Source organism: Fulmarus glacialis, unplaced genomic scaffold (genome assembly GCF_000690835.1).
Source record: "Fulmarus glacialis isolate BGI_N327 unplaced genomic scaffold, ASM69083v1 scaffold3284, whole genome shotgun sequence".
In the NCBI taxonomy this organism is placed as follows: domain Eukaryota; kingdom Metazoa; phylum Chordata; class Aves; order Procellariiformes; family Procellariidae; genus Fulmarus; species Fulmarus glacialis.
The window spans coordinates 738-27179 of NW_009208482.1; the positions used below are offsets into that span (position 1 = coordinate 738).

General features: G+C 39.0%; 1 protein-coding gene across 1 annotated transcript in view; it reads right to left on the reverse strand.

Moving 5' to 3' along the window:
* Positions 1 to 1230: 1230 nt before the first annotated feature.
* The window catches only part of LOC104075827 (peptidyl-prolyl cis-trans isomerase-like 2), a gene marked incomplete at both ends in the record, with an annotated part of 31711 nt that continues 6499 nt past the window's right edge, over positions 1231 to 26442 (reverse strand). Inside the window, 6 exons of the mRNA XM_009576481.1 lie at positions 1231 to 1306; positions 2891 to 3051; positions 4461 to 4536; positions 13634 to 13723; positions 15478 to 15569; positions 17745 to 17796. Of these exons, the coding sequence (XP_009574776.1) occupies positions 1231 to 1306; positions 2891 to 3051; positions 4461 to 4536; positions 13634 to 13723; positions 15478 to 15569; positions 17745 to 17796 (547 nt within the window). The remainder of the gene's footprint in view (positions 1307 to 2890; positions 3052 to 4460; positions 4537 to 13633; positions 13724 to 15477; positions 15570 to 17744; positions 17797 to 26442) is intronic.

Consider the following 26442-nt stretch of genomic DNA (forward strand, 5'->3'; position numbering starts at 1 on the left):
CATCCAATAAAGGATGGAGATTCTCCTTAGCCCTCCTTTTATTGCTAATGTATTTATAGAAACATTTTTTATTGTCTTTTATGGCAGCAGCCAGATTAACTTCTAGTTGGGCTTTGGCCCTTCTAATTTTCTCCCTGCATAACCTCATGACATCCTTGTAGATTCATCTATGATAACCTCACATTAATCTCTGTGCAAAACACTTTCCATTATAGAAAACCACCAACTCCTCGAGAGCCAACAATATCATCTCTATTTTTAAGTCACAGAAGCATTCAATATTACAAACTATAATTTTCAAGTAATTTCTACCAATCACAAACGTTACTTTGAAACCAAATTGTTTCTTGTCAAACTTGGAAGCCAAGCAGGTAGTCATCAGTCAACCACAAACTGCTGACATATGAGGACCTACCCAGTTCTGAAAACAAATGAAGTTACTGGAAACATTACTGGAAAGTCAAACCAAAGGATCAATCTAGGATGTTTCCACTTCCATTTTGTCAAAATGTCCAGTTAGTCAGATATTTTCAACACTCAAAGATTCACCTGCAAATCACTGTAATCCACCAAGTAAAGGAACTGAAGTTGGTAAAGGTAGTTTTAGCAATGTATTCAATCTTTGCCTAAGTGTATGACATACCTCTAAATTTTTGTGCCAAAAGTCAGACCTTTCTCTTCAACTGGGAATACTAATTGCTCAGCTATTTAATCAATATTCAAATTAAATAAATTCTATACATTTGTGCTTAGGTTGGAGAATGAAAGGAAAACTTTATTGTACTAAAATGCATTTTGTGTAACCTTGAAAAGCAGTAAATTAAAAGTTGTCACCACAAAATTTGCTGTCATTCTAACCAATACCCGGTTAGGCCAAAAAGGTGGTAAAGATTTTGTATGCTATTTGAGGAGAGATTATACTTCATTCCTAACTTACATAAGTGGATATCGCATTTTGTAGTCCCTGGGCATAGAGACATAGCTCATTGATTTCAGTTCAACATAAGTAACTGCCATTCAAAGCCAAAGCTAATTCATAATTGCTCCATTATTTTCAGAATGAGCTCACTGGAAAGTAAGGATATATCTGCTCAGGGAATGCATTTCCATGACATCATTATGACCAACTATCAATGCATTCCTTCAGTCCTCATAAATGTATGTGTGCTAGGGAGCACACTTTAAAACTGAAAAGTAAATAAACAGCTTGTAGCTAGGTAGTTCTGGTACCTGCTTCGTGGGTAGTTTCAGGCACCATTGCAGTGGAGGTGAAGGAAGCACTTACTGCTCCAGTGGAATAGTGAGCCTGTTCGCAGAGGAAAAAGCAAGAGAAAAAGACATTAGATCTTAGAATTTATCTACTAAAGATACTGTATAAGCACTAGAAACACAGAAATGTCATCCTTCTGAAGGCAGACTTTCCGCTCTAGCTCCTATAGAAAGAAACAAATGCACGATGCAGCGATAATTCTCCATCTGTTACCCATAACATTTCCTCTGATGAAACTCTAGTTAAGGCTGCCCATGCGCTGAGCTGAAGGGGCTTATTGCTTTCACTACAGTTTAATACATCATTATGCAAAGATTCTATTATCAGAATTTATTTGTATGTCCATAGGTGGAGATATGAAGGGAGTACTGCTGGCAAGACATCTGTAAAATTCTCCAACGTTGCTGAGTAAGTGGAAGGAAAATCCAGTGAACCACAGAGATACTGAGGAGGAAAGCAAACCACCCCCCCTCCCACACATAGCCCTTCTGCGTGCAGAGGCACTGTCCCATGGTTCCCAATGTCTATTTTGAGCTTTGTAATTCTCCTGCAGAAAGGAAACGTGAACGTCACACATGGATTTTGTAGTAAATTACGAAGATCTAATAACCCAGACATACATTTAGTGACTCTGGGGCAATGCCTGTAAAGAATACAGGTCAGGCCAATGCTATACCCATAAGGTTACACTGCATCCTATACAAGTTTATAGTTATGCCCATCCACATCATTAGCTGACATTCTGACTCTCCAACATGTGTAGTGCTCATTGTTGGCTCTCACCTCTTTTTTTTTCTCCCTGCATCTTTTGTTTTCTTTCACTTTTCTTTTGTTTTCATACACTATGATGCCCTGAAAAAGGGGCAAATGTGATCCTACTCCTTAGTCGCTCCCTAATCTGTCACTAAGCTTCCTCATTAAAAGCCACATGCTGCATTGCTATTCGTTTTTGTGTAAGTGTAATCAAAGCACGAAGACACACACATCCCAGAATTATTAAAGGAAAGAAGAATACTCTGTCTTGCCCATTTCAAACAGCCTTTGATGTAGGAAATCTAGATGCAGATGAATTGTTTCTCTTGACAACTACGAACACACAGTAACATGCACTTGGAAGAACATCCTTTAAAATACTCCACTAAAAATCCTGCATTCCAGTGGAAAAAAATGGAGAAGCAGCTGTGGATCATTTATATATTTGCCTACACCAGAAATGATTCACTTGCACTGCCCTTAAGGTGTGTTCTCTCTGCCAATAACTGCAGGAAGCAATGATAAACAACTTCAAAGCAAGAGATTACAACCTGGGAAGAAAGGTTCTGCCAACATATACATCATAACCACATCATAAAGATTATTCCTTCTTATTGTGCTCCATTTCTAAAATGTTTAGGTTCATTTACAATGATTTAACAAAAAGAAACTCACTGACACATACCATGTATTTCTAAGGAATCCCAATATGATTCTCACATTCTCATCTATGACAAATTTCCATGTAACAGAAAACAGAAGGAGTAGTGTCTGTTTATACTGCAGTATGGCCTCTAAGCTAAAAAACATCTATTACCATTCTTGAAGAAGTCAATCAGTGCCAAACTACAAATTAAGCCAACTTACTGCATTCAGCTTATCCACCTTCTTCTTTTCAGGAGCCTTCATAGTAGCTGCTAGAATATCATCACCTTTGAATTCTTTATAAAGCTCCAGTAAAGTCTCTCGGGTCTCTGTATTTGTATTTTTCAAATAGTAAGATGGATCTAATTTTGCTTTTTCTTCATCTAGATAAGACAAAGTTAAATCATTCAGAGTTAAAAGAAAAATTCTTTTTTGTTCTCCTTTAGTTTATTACATATCTAGTTACACAAAAATCTTCCAGATATTATTTCTACTTTTCTTTTTAAATAAAAAGGCCTAGTAACTATATTTATTCCTGCAGAAACAGTAACAAATAGCAATGCATAACACTAACGACAGCATAACTTGAAATATAGCACAATAAATGCCAATATGATGAAGTATAACAAAGAAAAAAAACAACTTCAAGTCAACTACTGCAAAAATTTCTCTGAAACCACTAGAAATTATCTAAGCTCATGCAAGTCTTGTAAAATTTTTATAGAACAATAAAGACAAGATACAGTTAGGTACAATATAAACTTCTGTCCTGTGTCTCCTCACTGAATGGCCAGGCCTGTGATGCAAAAATCCCAAGATCAGATCTTTAATGTGATACCAGGTGGAGGAGCCTGGTGGACTGGACTGAAGAATTTGATTTTTTTTTTTTTTTAATTTAATTTTTGTATTTTTACAAGTTTCACTTGTTCTCTGTCTTGGTATGCCAAGATATTTGCTGGATATTAAATATTCCATCTGTGAGATAATACCCATTTATTTTTATCGGGTAAATAGAGAGAGAGATGCTTGCTTGCAGAACTAGTAGCTTTAAAAAAAAAAAAAAAAAAAATTATGAGCATAATAAGACCCAGAAAAACACACCATGCTTAGAATCAGCAATTAGACCTCATTAGAAACAGTTCTAAAGGAAATCACAAGGGCAGAGAATTTTTTTCTTTCAGCAATTTAATATTAGCAGATATTACTAAGCATTTAGCTATCAAAAAATCACAAAAGAATTGAGAAGCAAATTTCTTAGATATCTAGAAAGAAAAGAAAAAGCGTTTTATTTTTATTATTAAAATAATTTTGGGACTATTTGAGAAAAATGATACTTGGAAGATGTCCATTGTTATCCAGACAGAAGGATGAGCAATACATTGTTGATACACATGAAAGAGAGCCTAGCAGACAGGTATCAGAAGATGCAGATTTCCTTGTTTGGTTCTGGGACAAGGCTAATGGACCTTTTGGCAAATTATTTTTCCTCCTCTTCTCTCTCTTCTACCTACTCTTAAAGGATATGGAAAGCTTTCCGTGTTTGCACAGCACTCAATAGAGACAGTTAATGATTTCTCAAAGAATCATGTCTTTGCTTCAAAATTTGTTAACACCTTTTGATGTGAAAGGGACAGTTTCAACAAGTTATTCATGTTTCCAAGAAGCTTTCAAAAGTTACCACTAGCCAGTGAGGGATGTCCATCCAGAAAACACTGTCAATTCCGTAACGTCGTCTTTAGAATTTGCGTATTTGGCTTGGTGTTTTCCCAACCTACCTTCAATTCATCCTTACCTGGATCAATTACTTTTATGTTGTTCTTAACATGAAAGAAGTTCGAGACATTGAACTTATCCAGGTTTGTTGGATCCTGAAAATAATAATTAAAAAAACAAGTATCAGAGAGCTTGGTAGGCACCCATTCCACGCAACAGACTAGTTTGAAGGGCAAACACCACCATAACAAACAAATAGGGAGAGACAGAATAACTTCCATACTCCCCAAACCACAGAAAGATGAAAAAATATAAAGCAATCAACCCCAGCTGACATCAGCAATAAGCCTGTTCACAGTAGCCTCCTTAGGGATCTGGAATTCAGTCCCAATCACAATATTACACATATTTTGCCTACAGAAGTTACTAACAGAACTAAGCTGAGTCTACCCTATCCAGTGAGAAGAAAGAACAAGGAGCTGCAATCCCCTGATTCTTTCCTTCGTTCTGTGGTTTGGTCTAAGATCTCTGCAAATTCACGTTAGTATCTCCTTCTATTTATAACAGTGTGCCCGATTTGCACATGCTCTGTGAACTTTTGTAAACCATTTCAAAACACAAATAAACCTCGGAGCAAGTCTTTGCAGTCAGAACTGTTTTGATTGGGTTTTTTTAACTAGTGAAATCTGTGCTTACAGAATTACATTTAAAAATAAAAAATAATAATTAAAAAAAAGCAACAAAAAGTGGTATTATGAAAACTCTATTGAGTGACCACTCAAGGAAAACAGCAATAATACACAGTCCATTAACTATGAGTCTTTATACTATCTCTAGGCAACTTTCTGCATAACTTTGACCTTTTGTTGGAGAGAGTGAGACAAGGAATGCCTATTGGTGATCTAGGTTACATTATACTATTATTAAACAGTCCTTAATCCTCTTTTTACAATGACTTCAAGGTTTTCTCCTCAAGCTCCTCTGCAGCACAGAAAGGTCAAAACTTAAGCCCAGGACACCCAGTCATTTCTGGAAATTCTATCTTACAGAAAACAATTCAAAATCTAAAATACCAAAATATCTTAATAATATGCAATAGTTTCAAGTTCAGGATAAAAATAATGCAACATATTATGCAAAGAACTGCGACACTGACATGAATAGTATTACCCCAAATAAATTTAACAAAGCTTCTCAGACCACCACTGTTGGTAAGAAGTTCTGACAATTCCATCTCTGATAAAAGCAATGATTAATACAAAGAGAACTGGTAGCTCCACCACTTATTAAATGATCTAATTATGCCTTTGTTCATCCCTGAAATAGTATGCTTCCACCAAAGAGTGCATTTTTAGTTTTACTGCTGGTAGTAAAACCAAAACACATTCATGAAATCAAGCTGTGTGATTCTGCACCCTAATGATGACCTCCTGGCTTTCTGCTGTCCCCTTTCCCAACCACTATATAATCATTTTCTATTGTTTCCTGCCCCACTATACCCCTCCGACAGATCTTCATCAAGACATGGACTGCCAAAAAAAATAGGTTTTTTATCTTTAAGATCTTGCATTAGAAACAGATAATCTTTGAATAAAACTACTAAGGAATAGGAAATTTGGACCTGTTTTTTAACCATTTTTGTATCCTCTGACACCAACGCTCAGGTGTATTCATTATTTATTACCTCACATACATATTTATGTATGTATGAATAGAGATAACTTCAGCCTTGCTCTCTGACAGTCAACAAGATGCATGGATAAAGTCTGGAGAAAGAGCTCAGTGTGTTTCCAAAAGACACAGGCTGCCTCCTCCCAAATACTCTTCAGTAATCACGAGCTGCAGCTTTCCCAGACAGAAATCATCACCTTGCACATAAATGTACCACCTTGAAAGGTGAGGGAAGTAAGACTGCCTACCTTTTCCAGGAGAGGAGAAAAAATAATCTGCGTATTAATAATAGAGACAAATGGATTTATAGCAATCCACATGTCTGCTGTTCATGGCAAAGCTGAAGGGCAGGACTGACTCCTGAAACCGACTTTTCATGGACAGGAGCGAGGGCAGGAGACAGCAGTAAAGATGAACCAGAAAACACCTTCACTATATTCCTCTAAATAAAGCTTCTTGATTTACTGATTTATTGATTGTTTAAAAAGAAATAAAAGGACATCACAACTGCCAGTGCCTTATAAAACCAAGTGTTTTGTGCTCAGGGTACCACGAATCAGATTAGTTCAAACTGTTTCACAGCCACAGTTCATTCAAACGTTTACCTGACTTAACCAGCCTAATTGCAGGTGTTGAGCAACTCCAGCAAAAATGTTTACAGCCTCCTTCCCTGCAAGGGATTTCGCAGGGCTCTCCAAATCGCCGCTAACCTCCCCATAGGCAACACATCCATCATGGTATGAAGGACAGCAGAGGCCACATGGCAGCTCCCTCTCCTTGCAGACCACAGCCGTCCATCAACCCCAAACCCCAAAACAGAGACCAAGGTCCTCCACACAAGGTCCTTCATCACATTGAGGTGGGCCATTTGTTCAAATGGAAACCTTGACAAAGGTTTGATCTACAGAGTTGACCCTTGTGTTCCTGATTCTGCAAAGCAGGAGTCTCACCAGGCATCGAGAAGGCAGACAACCCACGTGCCTATTCCAAAACCAGCTTCCCTCTGTCAGTGGAAAAAAACCTCAAAGATGGTTCCTCAAGTTGAAATTTGAGTGTCATCTTACACAGGACACCTAGGACAAAGCGGTTGACATATTGATTCCTCCCTCTAAAATACAGCATCATGATACAGTAGGAGAAGTTTGATTAGCATTAGTTTGATTAGAATTAGACAAACGCGCATACTAAGTGTGACAGTACTGTGGTGAATATTAAGTTAAACACAAGACACCATTTGCTTCTACCATCCCCAAGTGCAGAAACACATCTGACCAGTCCAACCTGTGCTGCAGAAGACACAAACCATTTCCTTACTGATGGTACTGAGTCCTACAACACAAGATACGCATTTTTTTTTAGAAAAAGTCTATGTAAACTTTAAAAGTGCACACAGTCTTTAGACGTATCACTTCAGGAAGAAAACTGTCTAAACACTAATAATTAGCCTGCCAAGTTCCTCTCATTGCATCCATGACAGTTACTGGGCACAGAATCAGAGCAGTCCGACCAAGACACGGCAGGGACGGCAGACGGACGTACCCGCCTCGTCAAAGCCTTGAGCTCTAATGAATTAACGGCCTCTCCTGGTCACAGAAAGGCTGGACTCACGGGGATGCTCCCAATCCTGTTAAGATTAAGGCCTAGAGCCCAAAGGCCTAAAGAAATAAGTTCTGTGTAAGCACACAGAAACCAGAAAGGAAGATGAACCATGAAGAGTCAATTGGCCTACTTTTGTTTGTCTTAGCATGTTTAAAAATATGTATTCAAATTACCACGAGTAGCAGTCTCAGGGTTTTTCTTATTAAGATTACAAACCATAAACTTTAGTTTAGCAAATTACTAGCACGGATACAGACTTCAAAGGGTTGCTAACTATCATGACTATTAAAAATCTCATATTTGATGTTTTCCTGAAAGCTGAGCTCTGAAAACAATTCATCTCAAGTTTTATTCCACTTGGTTTTTTCCTATCATTTTCCGGTTTCACCCACTTAGAGAAACAGCTTAAACTCCGTTAATCTTAAGCACCATACACACAACCCCCCAAAAAAGCAGGTTAAAACCAGCGCAGTTTTAGACCGCGTGATTTCTTTGAGGCCTGATTCCTCTCTTTCCATTTGATCGGCCATGCCGCATCCCCAATTATCTTCAGTACTGTTACCTTCATACATCCCATACCACGTCCCAACGTGTCACTTCTTTACCAGCCACTCTGCACGTGCATTGGTGCAGGATTCGCCCTCAAAGAGCCCTCACCTGCATCTGAGAGGAAATCTGCTCTGACCTTCTGTCACACAAAGAGCAAACAAGAAACAGCTGAGGAGTGAAATACCAATTAACAGTATGCAGCTCAGCCACCTCCAGCTTAGCTCATTAGTTATGCTTCCTGCCATAAATGCCAATGGTGTTTAACAGCTTGTTGGGAACCGTGTCTTGTCCGCGGCTGATTAGGTTGTACAGAAACAATAAAATTGACATAAGGAAGCACATAACAATATGAGCCGTTGTTTTCCTTTAACGGCAGCAAACCTGTTTGCATTCTACCCAGACTTTTTTTTTTGTCTACTTATTTCTCCCAGGAAACCCCCTCCATTTCTGTGGTGCAAAGCAGGTGCATTTATCAGCATGCATCTCCCAGGGAATGCTCTCAGCAGGCTGCCTTCAGAGGACTGTCTGTTACCACTGGCATAACAGGGTTGGGGGGGTTTATTGCAATTCTTCTGGTGAAGAGGAACAGACCACCTCTGCCTCTGCTTTACCTGCAAGCACTGCTGTTGAGCAGAGCCACACTTCTCACTAACTCCCCTCCCCTGCCGGCACACAGCCCAGCAATAGCTTCTAAGAGTTTCCAGAGCAGGGATAATTTCTGCTGTATCTTCACAAATTTGAGAGCTGTGGTTTCTGGTTTGTGAACAGAGACACAGTGGAGGATGAAGAATTGACAAGGGGCTAAAGGGGAAATTGTTCTTAGTTCCTCTGAACACTTCCTACCAAATGGGATGTGAAAGCAGAGTATTGCAGCATTCTTACTTTGCTCTCCTCAGGACCCTCTCACACTTGTTGCGATGGGAAGAAGTCCACAGGACTGTCAGAGCCCACCACCGTGTCCAGCAAAGCACTACCCGACCCTGTTCCTCTCTGTGCCTCTTGAGCTAGGGCAGGTGCCTGCTTCAGCCTGCCCACTCTGTTCCACATCATTACTCAAAGAATAATTTGCAAAATATATGACTGAAACACACACGGAATTTACAGTAACACTAATGAATAATAATTTCAACCAGACTGTTGCCCAGATTTTGTCACAAAGATTAAATGGTGGACAGCACACCTTGAGATCTAATACCCCCAAAAAATTTTACTTGGAAGATAACTTCAAATTAGGTTAAATATTTAGACTGAAAACTAGCTGAAAACCTGTAAAACATAGGGCTGAAAGAATCATCTAGTTCCGAATCATAGTCTAATGCAATCTTCTTATGTCAAAACTCTTTCAAAACTATACTGAATCCTACCTTTTGAACAATTGCAAAGTGAAATGATGAACAGCAATGCACCAGAATGAGAAGCAGAAAAGGGAGGTAAGAACACTGCAAACAAGCTTCAACAATACCAGATTACAGATACCTATTACAGATACCCTAAGTGCTTTACATCATACCTTACCCATTAAGATTAACTAATAAATCTTGAAGTACTTGAACTGTCTGTCAGCTGGTAGCACATTCATGACATTTGCAAGGGATGCTAAGTTAGGCTGAGCTGATCATCTTTCAAGGTAGAAGAATACAAGTGGGTTTAGAGTTATGAGAAACACAGACAAAATACAACAGTAATATTCCATTTAGAAGAGATACGAACCAGTACAGATGAGAGAAAAATTACCTGAAATAATGATAAACTGTAAGGAGAGAGAAACTTGGAAAAAATTAACACCTGCACGGTAGAAGATGGAAAGCTTGACTTGAGTTTGTGGCAAGATCACACAGCTAAGAAAGGAGCTACCGTCTAAAAAATCCAGTCATACTAAGACTGCTGGTGTCTAGGAAGGGTTTCATATGGGATAATGTCACATGTATTTCTGTCATTATCAGCAAGGTATTAAACCAGAATCCATGACATCTTTTGCCTGAATAACTACATTCCAGTTTTGGTAATGTATCTTGCACACCAGGATATGGTATTGTTCTTTACCTCCTGCCCTGAGGGGCTGGATAATATCGCCATATGTTGATGAAAAATTGCCATGCTCTACCCCAGGACATTTGCATTTCAACAGCGAAAAAAGCAACTTCTGTGTATGTAAGTGCAGGAAGCACTGTGGATTCCTTTACAAAGAGAAGCACATCATAGATCTAGGTGTTATTAACAACTAAAGTTGTGATTTTGCTTTTTTTAGTTCCAGATCCAAAATAATTTGTCCTTTTTAACAAGTAAACTTAATTGCAATAGGACACAAATAACTATCACTAAAATCAAAGCAACCAGCTGAGATGGTGCTCACCAGAAAAGATAACAGGGATGGATTATGATTAGTGTTTGAATAATGTTTAGCCCCGAGAACAGAACAAAGAATTTTATGCAATTCTCTCTCTTCTGGAAAGAGCAAATTTGTTTTGTTTTGTTTTTAATTATATACATTAGGAGAGAGAGGTCAAATTTGAGGTAAATTGCTATTCTGGTAAAAGAACATCCTTAGCAGCTGTAGGATTGCCCTTTATGTATCAAAAAGGAAAAATGTGATCATATAAATAATCTGTAAACATACATTATTCAAATTTTCCATTTATCATGTTGTATTTCACTACCAAACACAGGTACCCCATCTGCTTCCTAGGACATTCAGAGTCAGCCTCTGGAAACGCTATTTTCTATTGATAAACACAGCTATTACAGACAGTCCTATTCAGCTGTTATTTGCAAAGCAAAGAATGTTTTTTATAGCAACTTCCTTTATATCTACCTTTTTGCCAACAGCAGGGTCAGTGTTACCAACTCACTCTCAATTCCAGCTCTCTCAGATACCACAGTACTCAATTTACACAGGGGAATGGGAAAACAACAAAGTGATAAATTTCAACACAGAATTGAAAGCTTTTTAAGAGAAGCAGGTATGGGGATAGAGCTCTGGAGCCACAAATTGAAACACAACAGATTGCAGTCACGAACTCTGGCTAAGAAACAAAGCCACGGGTGGTAGAGCTTGGCAGTGTGAAGCCACCACGCCGCCTGCAGTGTTGTCAACAAGAGAGCTTGTAGGGGAGACATTGGCCTGTCTTTCAACAACTGACATGAAGAAAACAGTATGAGAAAATAACAACAGATTCGTATACCACATATACATAAGCAATTTTAATACCCAGGCTAGTCATACCACTGTGAGTTGCATTCTGGCCTCAACAAAGGAAGTCAGGGCAGGGCAGCATTTGAATAGGAGAAATCAAGGTATACTTGCAAGTTTGCAGTGGGTGTTGTGCAATGCATTAAATGGCTCTTACTTCTCATTCAACACCCCAAAGCCATTTTAAACTGTTTGTTGAAAATCCTTTTTTGAAAAAAAAAAAAATTAAAAAATAATTGGGTGAAGGGTCAAACTTTAGCTGGTTAACAGCATTCAGATGGACAAAATCTCTTCCAGTCCAATCCCAAGATGGGGGTACCTTTGCTATTTCTAAACTTATTTGAGAAGAGCATACCACAAGATTGTACACTACAGAAGTTAACACCAATCCATAACGAGCTGTTTACTTAAGAGGAACAAATCTACTCGTGCATTACGAACGTCATCCTAAATGGACATGAGAGAGGTACAGGCAATGTATGGCTGTGACCTCTATGTAGCTGTCAGGATGACTGTACCGGTGACTGGACAACTATCATTATCTATTTAGTTTCTGTTAATGGACATATTCCTCCAAGCAAGATAGAAACCCAACATGTCAAGAACAGAATGAAGATGAAAAATATTGATAAAAATCCACATCGGGAACATTTAAATTACTAGCTATTGCATTTTGAGATCTAGGGGACTATAGCATCTGTTTGCTTTTATGAAAAATCAAAGCTAGGCGTGTAATGGGAACACACTCTTTGTACATACATTCAATTCCAAACCTACAAAACATACCAAATATTTTTAAATGACTGCACATTTCGATTATTTGCTCAAAATAATTTGGTTTTCCATACTGATGCAACAGAAACATTTTTAGTCACTCATGTTGTCTTTTTTTACCGTTCCAAATCCATTAGCAACCATGCAGTTACATTCAAATAACATTCTGTTGGGAGCTTTCAATTTGAAAAAGCTATGTTTTTTGCTTCCATTGGATTAAAAACATTTTACTTTGTTGCATTAGTTTGAACAGCCACAAGCCCAAAGGAATAGAGGAAAAATATTTATAAACATGCTGTTCAGCACTGGGGAGTAGGGAAGAAGGTATACATTTCATTTAAATTTAGACATAAATGAAAAATATTTTTCTATTCAAATTAGACTGTATTAGTCTTGGTTAGTGGCAATTAACTGTTCACGAGATGCATACTAGCTCGTGACTCCAATAATAATGATCCTTGAATCTTTTTTCCCGTATTTTGAAATCATGCAAGCTTAAAAATGTCTACTTCTAAATAAAAGTTTTAGATCTTTTGACATTAAACTTCATAAATAATAACTATCTTTTACACTCTAAAATTTACAGTGCTGTTTTAATTTAGGTTTTAATTCTGTTAAAATCAGTAAAATGCCAACATTGGTATCTATTCAGAAGAAAACCATTCTAAGCAAGCACTTAAAGAAAACCCTCTGGTTTACTGCTTATTTTACTCTACATTTAGAGAAACATTCTATAAAAAATGCTTTTCTGAAGCTTTGAGACTTTAAGACATCTTCAAAAGAGTAAGATGGACAATCAACTTCAGTCTTAATGTTACATGTCAACTTCCTAAAAGTTTATATACTTTATATTCTAAAACACGTTTCTTTTGATAACATAGACCACGTACTGTTGGCTCTCTAGAGCTGAAGATGATTCTGGACATATCGTTACCCTTCCTCTACCCAGTCTTTTCCCAATGCACTTCTGTTAAGTCTCACAATAAATCGGAGGTGTCACAGCAATTTTTCAGGTAAGAACCTAAAATCTTATGTGTAGTTTCATATCTAAAACTTACAATTATGCACAAGATCTTATACTCAGTCGGATACAGTGAAATAGTGAGCAACCGCAAATATATTTGTCAAAATTCACATTTTTACATGGCCGTGGCATCCTTGACTTTTTCTGGGCACCTTTTTTTTTTCTCTCCTTCAATTTACAACATTGAACAATCCTCTTATCTACAAGGCACACAATAATCACTCCAGAGATTTGTCAAGCTCTAAGTTATATGGCATCTTCGTGGCTCATCTGGATAACAAAGAAAATACAGCAGTTCCCCTTCTACCCATCTCCAAGACACACACAGAGACAATGTTTCTCTGTTCAATTATTCTAGATTCCTGCTATAACAGTGTACATAGCAACATTTCATCCTCTGCAAAACAGCTGTAGAGTAAGACATGTAACAGAGACAAAAGTTTACCTGCAGTGTCACAATGTCTTGCCGAGTGAAGGGCTCATCTGTCAAAAGATCCTTGTAGCTCTTTGGTTTTATGTTCAGCTGCTCAACTGCCTAACAGCCAGGCAAAAGACACAGATATTAAAAATTGGATTCTAATGTGTAAATACTACAAGTAAATATGTGATATCAATAAAACCTTAAAGTACAAATGATAAAGAAAACAATTTCACCCTTCGTTCTCAACTAGCAGCTGCAATATTTTCATTGTGTGCTTTAACAGATGAGAAGCTTTTGTCTCCCATCCCTACAAAACTCAACAGTTTGTGTGGTTTGGGTTTTTTTAAAAAAAAAACAACAACTTTGCAGTCTCCATTCCATAGTTATGCATACCATTTTAACCAAATTCATCAAAAAAGTACTGCCAAAATAAAAAAATCTTGCTTGCAGTTTTCTAATTTAAGTATTTTACAGATGGTATAAGACAGGCAGCTTTAACAAGGGGTCCATATCTCCCCCACTGTTAGCACCCCTCGGGGAGACACGCGTGTCCCCGGCCAGCTCTGCAACAGCGGAGTTGCATTAGCCCCTCACATTCTGTCCACCCTGACTGCTGCACCTCGCCTGCAGCAACACTTCTGTTCACCTGAAAAAATTAAATGATGCTCAACAAAGCAGCAGCGTGTTATTTTGTAGCAAGAATCAATGTGGAATAAATGCTTTGTTGTTACAGACAAATACATCATACAGAGAGACAACTATGGAGGTCTACCTGCAAAAAACCTGAATCTGTCTCATTCACCCGAATATCCTCTATTCTCCTCAGATGAAAGCGATAATATTTTTCTACCTCCAGAAGTCCGTAAATTAATTCTATGCTTGTAACAAACGGATAAATGGTATTGCTCAAGTGGTACACCAACGAGAAACAGACCCTCTTGGCACAGCTTGTTTAGGAAGCCCAATACAAATTCTAGCAAACTGAGCAATAGTTTTACAATGTTGACAAGCATTTAACAAAGACTACTCTTAAACTCCTTCTTGCCTTTTAACCACAGCAATCAAAGCATCATGCTTCCAGAAGGAACAGAAAATACTTTCTATTTTAACTTAATCTTGACTGCTCTCACAGCTGGAATGAAGTTCAACTACAACAGAGCAAGCCTTTTCCTTGATTGCAATGGTTTCAGCTTGTTCCTCTCTCCGTATCTGAAAGTCCTACTGGAATTTCCCATCAACAGACTTAAAAAAGCAGATGTTTCAGTGTTCAGACTTTTTACAACACTGGGTGTGGATCCATTAATTGAAGGATTTACTTGCTACTGAAAAATAAATAAACCTTGCTTTTACAGTAAGGATTATGCAAACAAGTCACAACTAAAATTCCACCTGGGTTCACATAAATGTTCACAAAACACAGATAAAAATGCAGTTCAAGTGTCCATTAAGGCATTCTCTGCTCTTTCCCCAGCTCTGGTTAAAATACTCTTTTTTATTCATTGATATGAATAGAAATGAGGCAATTTGTGTTTTGGTGATGACTCTGTATCAGAAAGAAGACAACAGAAGATTAGTCTGTTAATTCAACTGAGGAGCGTATAAAAGCTACTCGTTTTGGTCTACAAGATTCAGTGCATGAAGATTAACTTAGGAAAAGGTTTTAAAAATATCTTTTACGTCATATTCTAGGGTTGTTCATATTTTGAAGGCAAAAACTGGACAACAATTTGTGAAGTCAGTTCATCTCCCTGTACTTTAATTGTACAAGGCTGTAAAACAAGAATAAAACTTACCTATCTTTCTAAAGCATTTTGTGATCTTGAATGAAAGTATAAAATATTAACAATGAAATGCAACAGAGAACCTACCTCATAGGCAAACACATTTCCAGTTGTCTTGATGGCCACAATATGGGAGTTATTAGTGAACACAGTAAACAGCACCGGACAGTGGTATTTACCTGATGGAGAGGAAAAAAGTTTAAATTTGGCACAAAGTCCCTGCAACTACTTTGAAATAGCTAATTTCTGTTACCTCTGTGAAGGATATTTACATTGACTTTTAATATAAAGTGTAACTTCAGTGTGTATTTAATGGTGTTTTAACTACACTTTGATTCTTCGGTGCCAAATAGAAAAAGTAACACTTAAGAGTATTATAAAGCAAGCAATGAAAATGCAGTTTTGCAATCTACTGCCTTCAATCCCCCAACACAGAACTTTGTCCAACTTGCTTGATATCTATGAAGCACCACAATATAACTGTTATTGTTGTAATCAAAGCTCTATTGATAGTGTGAGCCTGTACCTTGTAACATGCCCCGTGCTCTATTTTCAGTGTTGTTCCCAGGAATAAAAGTTTAGCTTATATCCTACAAAAAAGTTCACAGCAGCTGTTGTGCTTTTAGGAGAGGAGAACATTTTGTATTCAAATGTGGCAAGCAGAATGCCATTAAATCTGAACACGTTATTCAATATGGAACCCAGCTTCTGCTCTAATCAAGCTGTGAATTTTCCCAGGAGGATCAGCATAAACATTAAGCATGTCAACAACAAGCAAACTGATGGAAGGCAATGTACGAGGAAAAAGAAAAATGTCTGGATGATCTCAGCAGAAAGCAATTAGAAGAAGGTTATTAATACTTGATCAGTTTGCTAGACCTGGGGGTTTGGGTGAGATTTTTGAAATAGTTTGGGCCTATTTGATTCTTTTTTCCCTAATTACCACCTGAAAATCAAAACCAGCAGGCAGACCAGAACAGAGACTGCTCACAGCACCTACAAAGATAGGAGAGGCAAGCGCCTACGGAGTATTTACCGATTAATTGATCAGCCAGAGGAAGCAACTCTGACCTCCAGCTCGCAGATGCAAGCAAAAGCTGAGGACTGTTTCTGTTAATGCCACCAGAGCTGAAGGAAAGCCATTGCTACAAAGGTCTGAAATTCAAGAGGAAGTTCAGAAAGGGATTTTTGGAAGTGGCATCAGCTCAACTGATGGATACAGAAACACGCTAGTAAAACGTGAGGCCTCACTCCTGCTGCATAAAAAAGAGTAAATCACCATGTTTTCAGTTCTAGCAAAAGCAGAGCTGCTGAGAGCACACACTTGTTGATCTGGATAGAAGGTACTCAGCTAAGGAGGGATCATTAAATGGAAGAAACTGCAATATCTGAAGACCTTTTTGATTGGTGTGAACCGAGAAGATCCTACATACACAGCAACCATTATACATGTTAAGATTTAAAAAAAAGTTTGCTGATAGACAGAAGTGCAACATTTTACTCTTCCTCTTTTGTTGCATCTTCCCTTGATCTATTAATGACACAGCATGCACCTTTTTAAGGAAAAGGCTCCTGAGACTTCATGGCTGCCGTCATTCCACCCCAGCATTATGAACTGGACTTCTTTAAGGAAAGCACAACATTGCAATATCTTTCAAAAACCTTGGCCACAGTTACTATTGATCATTTTTTAACACTCTGCTCTTGAGACAGATGGTACACAAAACGCAGAAGAAATCCATCAGCTAGAGAAAAGACCTTCTAGTCTATGGACTATTGGTAAGATAAGGAGACAGACACTCCAGAATTTTATTCCCACATAATCCTGGCCACTCTTGTTTCAAAGAAATCATTATCTGCCTTGTGAAAGATGAATTCATCTCCACTGTTCTCTTTTATTCCTAGCATCCTATCTTAGATGGCAGATTTTATATATTTAACCCTGCAGAAATAAAACTCGAGGCTGCTTTCTTGTGTGCTGCTATTCATAAAATCCCATGTATTCATTTAAGTCTAATTCATTTTATAAACAAAAAGTTGCGCAAAACCAAGTGAATAGCAAATAATGCCAGAGGCAAGTTAGAAAAAAGGTAACATAGTAAATAGCACCTTACTGTAGTAGTAGCTATAGCAAAGTGAAATTGCTGAACAATTTACAGCTCCCCAGTGTAAAGAAAAACAGAAATGGAACTCTAAAGGTAAACACGTCACTCACAAGAAGCAGTTGTTCTACTCAAAAAATAAAAACCATGATAGAAAACACAAACTACGTAACTTTACCATGAGTAAGACAAACCAGGATTTATTAAAGCACTCATTAAGAAAAAAACCACAGAGAAAATTACTGCACTTACCTTCACTGTTTTTAGCAAAATTCAGCTTTATAAGTGATTTGGCATCTAGTTTCTAAAGAAAATGAAGCATTAAAAAAATTAATCACAACAGAGTCTAACCGTGGAAATAAAAGGAAACTGTAACATCAGTGTTAGGATTTTAATAGTACATAATTTATTAATAATATATTGCAAGTCATCTGAATCATCAGAACCCTGGGAATTTAAGTCACAGACAGCCCACAAAAACAAGGCTCACCGAGCCTGAGAACTGGGATACATTTATTTACAGCGTTGTAGTTTGACACAGTACAGTGCTAACCAGAGCGAACAAGCTCGAGAAGTTGCGCAACTCTGCCTTAGCAGAAACTGAAAGGGGAGTTTGCATGACAAGCTAAGAGGCAAAGATCATTGCTGCTGATCAGAAATGACAATTCAGAAGGGACCTCTGATGAAAGTCATAACACCAGCAAGCCATTCTGGCAATCAAGCTCGCTACCTTTTCTGAAATAACTGTAATTTTTCTTTTACGTCAGGAAACGTGTAGTGGAGCCCACGTGATAACTAGCAATAACGAAGAGAAACGGAAGCACAAATCCCCGGAGAGGCGCTTGGGGTCACGAAGGCAGAGCCAGGAGGGATCTTTGGCCAGTTAATCCCCAGGTAACAATTTCATGGAAGAGGGAACTGAGATGGCAGCCGAGGTCGGGAGGTCCTGCAGGCTGACGAAATGGGGGCTATGTTCTCCCACTCCAAGAGAGGACACCACAAACTAAGCTAGCTCCTGCTCTCCCATGCTTCATCACAAGAATGTCTATGACATTTTTTTGCTGGCCTCTCTCCGGAGGGGTCTTCTGACACAGAGAGGAAAGAGCTATCAGGCTGGCAAACACTTCTGGAGGATCAGGCTGCTCCCTCCCCGCAACCCTTCCTAAGACATGAAAGCCACAAGCATGCCCAAAATAACAGTGCGCCTTCGGTAACATGACGGGGCAGGCCCACGTATGCCAGTCATTTGATAGGGTCAGTACGTGATTTGGGCACATTGCTGGCATGACGGGGCACACTGTGACCAGGGTCTTCCAGCTGGAGACAAAGTCCAGCCCAGCAAGCTGCAAGGCTGAGTCAGGATCTCAGATAAAAAAAAACCCCAACAAACCTTTTGATTGTATCAGCTGTCGGAGACAGTTTCACTGCCAAATTGATCATTAAAAGCACACACAGCACAGGCCTTTTAAAAGAAACAATCGGCTCTCTTCTCAAAACACGCACCTGAACAGATTAGGGAGGTTTTTATAACCCAGACAGCTCTTTATAAACAGCTACGAGTGGAGATCTGCCAGCCACGGTGCCGATGCTGCTAGTTCAATCATTATGGCAAAGAACAATAACGAAATCATGTGAAACTAAGTCAGCGTGCTTTTTCTGCCTAGTCAAAATTCATAATCTTGGTTCAGAGAGTACACGTTATGACAGCTGGACTCATTCATTTATAGGAGGGCACTTCTCAAACTGTTTTCAGCTAACTGGCAGGCTCATTTGCTGCCAGAAAGGTAACCATCTCTCTAATTTATTAGCAAGAAGAGCAATGAGGGCTAGTAGGAATAAGATGGGGAAGGGAAGAAAGACGCCAGGTTAGGTGATATTTAGTTAGGCAATGGAAGACCAGTGCTGCTGTTTTTCCTTAAGCGGATTCTCAAAAAAATCCAACCCCAACATCTGCACACCGCTGGGGTACAAAGAAAGCCAGCAAAGGCAAGGGCACGTTCTGAAATGACTAAATGAATGCAGAGCTTTATTCATTTATCTATCTTTTAACTAGAAAAAAATTGTCAAAGAAATAGTAGGGGAACAGCAGAATTGCCAAAATGAACATAGGATTCTGGACAGACCCTTTCAACCTAAACAACTTATTAACACAAAGCAGCACCCACCTGTGCACATGTTGTGCAACAGCCCAAAAATTATGTCCCAGAAAAAGCTTCTTTAGAAATATGACCGCTGGAAACATTGATAATTTGAAAGAAGGACTTTACATTATCTTCCTGGCAGCCTTGAGCTATCTCCAAAACATATGAGCAGATCATCTTTACACAAAAATGGAAACAGTTCCCTAAGAAACAGTTTAGCATGCCTGAAGATTCAGATTTATACCTTGACAGAAATTTAGTGGAAAAGACAGACTAAACTGCTGTACAGACTTTAAAGGTAGCAAAAGCTGCAGTACGCCGTTTCATCTGTCAACGTATGATGTATTCTTAGACATGCTGCCAAGTCCTCAGACTCTTACTCTGTACCCAGGGAAATAGTATGGTATTTCAGGTCACATCTTTCCATAATATGGAAAAAGGTTAGTTTTCAGCATCACTTCCTCATGGTGCATCAGCTGCTCGTGCTGGCATCTGTTCCCCACCGAGACCAGCATTTACACAGTCTTACATGTCAACAGTAAATAAAAAAATAGTGATTTTCATATAGGAGTTGAAATACATACACTGCCTGGAGTTTTTTTCCAGGATGAGAACTCTATACTGAAGTGCTGTATGAATGTTGTAAACTTCTATTGCTGCAGACTGGCCTCCTATCAAACTTGTGTTGAAGAAGTGACCTTGGCATGTCAGCTCACACCCTCTGGAGCAGCTCTGCGCTTCAGCTCAGCTTGCAACTGCTTCGCACCCGAGCAGTCCCACGCTGTATCAGGAGGGAACTTCCTGCTACTGATAAAGGATGTTGTTTGTGCAATCTATTTATGAAAAGGAACGGAAACGGACCAAGAGTTGTATATGAGAAAATACGTGGGGGAAATATAATTAGGGCAACACCTCAAAAATATTTTGAGAAGTTGATTAACATGTCTTAATGCATGGAAAGACAAGAGGGGGATTTAGTGTTTTGTCAAAGGAAACCTTTGGAGCACCAGAACAGCAAAACCAGGTGGTGATCTGCTACAAAGGATTGCCGTGACCTACAAATGCAGCTCAGTGCCTGAGACCAGGCTGCAGCATCGGGCAACTGCACAAGGAGCAGCCGCAGAGGAGGGAGTCCAGCCCACATGCCAGGACTTCCAGTAGGTCCAATTTTGAAAGACCTACACGTTACACAGGGAACTATGAAAGAACATGATATAGAAAACCTTTTTCATAATTTTTTTTCCTCTCAAGTTCTTCGTTTCACATGAAAACAGGGTTATCTCATGTGTGGGTGAATCTGCTTTTATTTATTCTCCATCAAAAGTCAAAGCTTTCCAAGCACCATCACACAGTTTGTTGCCATGGAAATGACCATTATGCCACAAACAGGCGCCAGTCTTCACAGGAAGAGACAGCAGGAGTGAATGAATCCTAAAATGAGTTAAAGCACTTGTTTTCATGTATTTCTTATTACAGATAAAACATAAGGGAGCTCAAATATTGCATACACAGCTGAAGTTCAAAACTATTTCCAACCTGAGTTTCCCCGACACGCACCTACCATCCAGTTTCAGCCAATCTCCAGTGAAGAAAGCAAGGAAAAAAGTTTATTAAAAACACTTGATCTAATTAAAATTCTAAATTCTTAATGAAAACGAAAGGCCACAAGCATGCACCACTTCCCCTAAGCAGAAATAAGAGCTGCATATTCACTTCTAAAAATATTTTATGCGAGAATACTGGAAAGCAGACACATTTCTCGGCACGTAGTGCCAGCTGCTCCACAGCAAGGAAGGGCTAAAAAAAAAACAAACCCAAAAACCGTGCAAGCTTTTTTCTCAGCTGACTCCTCTCTCGCCGGCACACTTCCACAAAGGCAGCCAAGGCTACTTTTGGCTGTGACCTACTTTCTTGCAGCAGCGAGAAGCCCCACTGCCCTGCGTGCTCTCATCTGTCAGCTGACAGCACTCGTTCCTGCGGGATCCCAAAGGGCAGCATCCTTTATTGATACCCAAAGCAGAGGTTATTACGACGCGTAGGTTAGTGGGGCACTGTGGCAGCTCGCGGATGAAGCATGCTGATTGTTTCGAATTAAATCATTCTCTGTCATCGCTCTGTGTCTCATGAAGATATGACCTACAATCCCTGCGCATCAATTAGTTACACTCTCTGAATCCCTTTGGTCTGTGGCTGCATGTTCTTCTTGTTAATGAGGCTCTGACCCTGTTGGATACGCACCAGCCTGAAAAGCAATCAAAATGGGCTCATTTGATTCTCTACCCACACATGGGTAGAGTTGGTGACATGCGGCAAGAGTTGTATTTAGCAAATACAGACTTTCGCACTCTATCAACAGTAATTGAGTTAGCGTTAAAATGTTCAACACTTGGGGATCGGACACCCTTCTGAATGGCCTCTGGCAGGAACGCACAATAACCCAGTGGAGCTATCACAGGGAAAAATTAATGTGTCACATCTGAACTGGTTGATAACCCAAGGACAAAATCATCCAGGGCTGATATGGCCATTTGGTAGGTTGTCATCCCAGCAAAACAAGCAACACAGAGTTACCTTAAATAGAAGAGAAAGCCAAACCAAATACTAATATTAAAACACAATGTTGCCTATCAAGTACCAAATTGAGCTTAACAACAGCAAATTAATTTTGTATTAAATTCTTCGGTTCCTTTAAAGATGAGACCTGTTACTTTTTGCATACAACTTCACATTTTAAGAAGCCCTCTTACAATTTTCCCTGCTATAAAACCTTCAGGAAATATGGGGATATGAATTGAATCAATAGGATTGGAATAACTCCATGTATAATGTTACTTATTTCAGATCTTGTAAATGGATTTAATGATGATACAAGGCACTGGAAATCCTCAGCAAGTCTACACATTATGGGAATGTAATTGGAAACAGCAGCACTGTTTTAACAAGATAAGCCATCTTCATGTAGTTTAATATTTCATGAAAAATTTGGGGTCAGCAGCGAAGAGGCCAGAAGAGTCTCACAATTCAAGGCATCGTTTCTATGTTCAGTTCAACAGCAAAAATGCTAGATATTTATCACCTGGACAACTGTCTACCAAATGTTAAAAAGATACCCTCAATGCACATTCTTGGATGAAGCTGCTGTTTAACTGCAGCTTTCATCTACTACTCAACTGGTATGGAAACGGACACAAAAGATCCTTCATTACCCACTTCCAGACCAGTGTATTTCCATATTTAAATTTTAATTAAACTGACACCATATGGTCACCAAAGCCTTGTCCAGAGAATCATAAAGATATGCTTGGTAACACACATGGCTCACAGACACTAGCAATAATGTTGCTCTATCAAGAAGCACATTAACAGAAATTACCATGAGAAAAAGATGTGTAGTTTCATGTGCGAGATTAAATCTGCAGTCTTAATGCAGTCAGAAGTCTATCAATCCAGAGACCCACAGCCAAATACAATGTGGTTCATGGAAAATAAAGCTTTGCAGAAGCATCAAAAAGCTAGTCTCCAATTTTAGTGAAAAACAGGCAAGTAAGGATCTGTGGGAAACCTCATGCTGCATCTCATTTAAGGCTAGAGCGTTTCACAGCTGCTAGTTTTTCAAGTGTCACAATCACAAAACCCCATCCAATGTGCACACTTCCACCAAAACATGGAAAAGGGAAAAAAGAGACCATCTGTTCAGTCTGTAAAACCTAGATGTAAATACTTTTTTACTGTAAGGGAAATAATGCATTAGGAATAATGCTAGACACATTTATCTGCCAGTGTCCAGAGCTGGCTTACCGGATAAAACAGTGCCCATCACCAGCACAATCCCCGTCAGCAAGGTGTGAAGGAGGCACAGCAGCTTGGCTAGTGACTCATGACACTGGAGGGTTTTAAACATCTCCTTTTGATAAAGCACTTGAACAGTAAGTCTCGGCAAATCTCATCTTTGCCCTCACTGTTTCCCAAAGATACAGGGCATTGAAAAATAAATTCCCCTTTTAGGACAGATAAAGGCTAACTCTTAGTGGTGCTGGGTGCACTACTGTAAAACACACAGATAGAACTTTGGAAGAGAAACAACCAACTATCCACGTGTTCGTCAGTAACAAAGGAGAGCGAGAAAGTTTCAGAAAACCCAATAAAAAAGGAGTCATCTTCCAGGTCATCAGCCTCACCAGGACCTTCATCGCCTTGACCCCCCATCCCGTGTTTTATGACCATTTCCAGTTATGACACACAACTTTCTGGTTGTTCCTCCAGGCAGGAATCATGTCCTCATACGTTTCTATCCAGGGGCCTTGAAAATTTATGGTCACTAGTCAAATATTAACTCATTTAGACTGTTGACTAAAAGCTAATAATTTCTGAAGCAAATGAGGTAAGATGACACGGTTCACTTGCTGCATATTGAAGAGTTCATCTTGTTCAAAGTGGATTCTAGGCATTTGAGCAGCAGCCTGTGTCTGCTGCCCCCAGACAAAAACGCACCTGGAGAGAGATGCTTAGTGATGATGGCTGTAACCATCCATGCCTGAAAGACTGCTACAGGCCACAGAAATACAGGCAGCAACATTCAACTGGAAACAACAACAACAACAAAAAAAAAAAAAAAAAAGGAAGAACCACTGCTCCTCCTGGCTAACTCTTATTTATAAATAAGTACCTGCTTCTGAAATGACCCAAGCTATCAAGAGAAAATGCAACAAGTTATCATATTCTGACAGCACCCTTTGTGTCTCAACACATACACTGAAGCTGGTTTCTGTCTTACACTATCATGTGTAATATATCAAAGTATTATCAAAGTATTTCAGGAAGAGATTAGAAAATATTCCCACCACTGTACCAGGCATTCACCCAGCATTTACTGTGTATGATTAAGATTAACTCTGTTCAAAGAAGATAAATTAAAATTAAACAGATGCGGAGAAGGACAACTGTGACCATTTAGGGTATAGAGAACTTAAAGGCAAGAGGAGCATCTGACAGGAAAATACAAGTCTCAACAAGAAAATGTCAAGAAAGCATTAAATTCCTCTGTACCAAATACACAGCTGTAAACACTAATAGAGAGAAGAAGAGTTCTGGCACAAATACAAACGAGACTAAGCTGGTCAAACCCAAAATTTACAGAAGATATCTATCAGATGAAAAACCATCAGAAGAACCTCTCGGCAGTCATAGCAGGAAGAAAGCAAACACCGGTTCAAGACAGAGCACGCAGTTTGCAAAGCAGATTGTGAGAGAGCCGAAGACCTCAGAGTCTTCCAGTTTTCTGTTCCTGATCATTTCACCCTTCTTTCTGCAACACATGAAAACCAACTAAGCTGGATTTGTCTGAATCATTTTTCAACAACAAAGCTTCCCTTGGTTTTATTTCTGTAAGCTTTGTTCTCTGCTCCGTAATAAGCTATTACTCATCCAGAACAAAACTGTATTCCCACCCCCCACTGAAACTTTTCTGACAAATAAACAAGGAAAAAACCCTCCCTCCTTCACTTCAAACGTACAGGAAAAAATAAGTTTAACAAAAGGGAGGAAAAGGGGCAACTGACATTTACACCTATGCAATATCTGAAGACTTCACTGAGTTGCATCAGACAAATTAAGAAATATACTTTGAATTTCAAAGCTGAAGATGTGCCGACTTCTTCTGACATGTATGTGAAAAGCGTTCTCTAGAGAAGAATTGAAATTCTCATTTATACATCAGTTATGCTACAGCCAAATGAGACCTGAAGTTACTGATCCACCTAAATGATCACTCATTTCCAAAGCCCCAAGGAGAAAATGTAGCAGACTACTTAGATTTCAGGTGCTGTGCTCTGATGTTGAAGGGGGAAAAAAAAAAAACCCAAGGGGATATGTCTCACTTCTGAATTTTTCTACATAATGAAAAATATCTCAATTGGTCAAATTATTTTCCTCTTAATTAGACAGTCCCACCACTCCAGATATGGAAAACTGATGTGGAGATAGCCTGCCTATGGAAGGCTGCATTTTCCTCTCCATATTTTATATCTAGACAAAGAATGAAAATGCTCAGAGTAAGCGCAATCCGTTGGAAACAGCAAGAATGAAGAAAACTTTTCAAGAGGAAAAAAAAAGAAAAGTCGCAAGGAACATCTGACTCCTGCTGCAGTGTGCCGACTTTAGAAGACCATCAAAATCCTAAGATAATATTACCCACCAGCAAGTTGCAGTAAGGTCTAGACAAGTGCTCTGAAAATGCATCACATTGAACATTATCTACAGCTATTACATTTTCCTGACAGAGTATTCCAATGGCAGCTACTGCTAGGCTGGCATGAAAGAGGTCACCTTCAAAGCACAGATCCTTGTCTGATGACATCCATTATTTGCTGCTCATCATCTAGAAACACACCTGGAATAACACAATTAAAGCAGCAATCTGCAGTAAATTACCACACAGACCATATGAACAGAGTTAAAAGCCATAGTCACTGTTGATTTAGCCAATACAGGTCACATGAAACTTGAACTTGTCCTCTCCCCCATTCAGGCCAGAGACCCATTCCCCTCAACTCATCGCTGGATGAGTTTTGTTTGTGATCTTGATCTCGACACCTCTGACTCAGCAACATGTGAAGCTCATGCAACCCACTTACAGAAATCCATTCCCGAAACACATGGGCTCTTGGCTGATTATTTTATAGAGGTGGAGACCAATTTGTAGTGAACTATAAACCCTCGGCTGGAATTTAACCTGTACTTTAACACCTGTTCCTACAGTACTTGGTATTTCTCACACTCCTGACAGGCTGCAGTTTCTTTATTCAGAATAT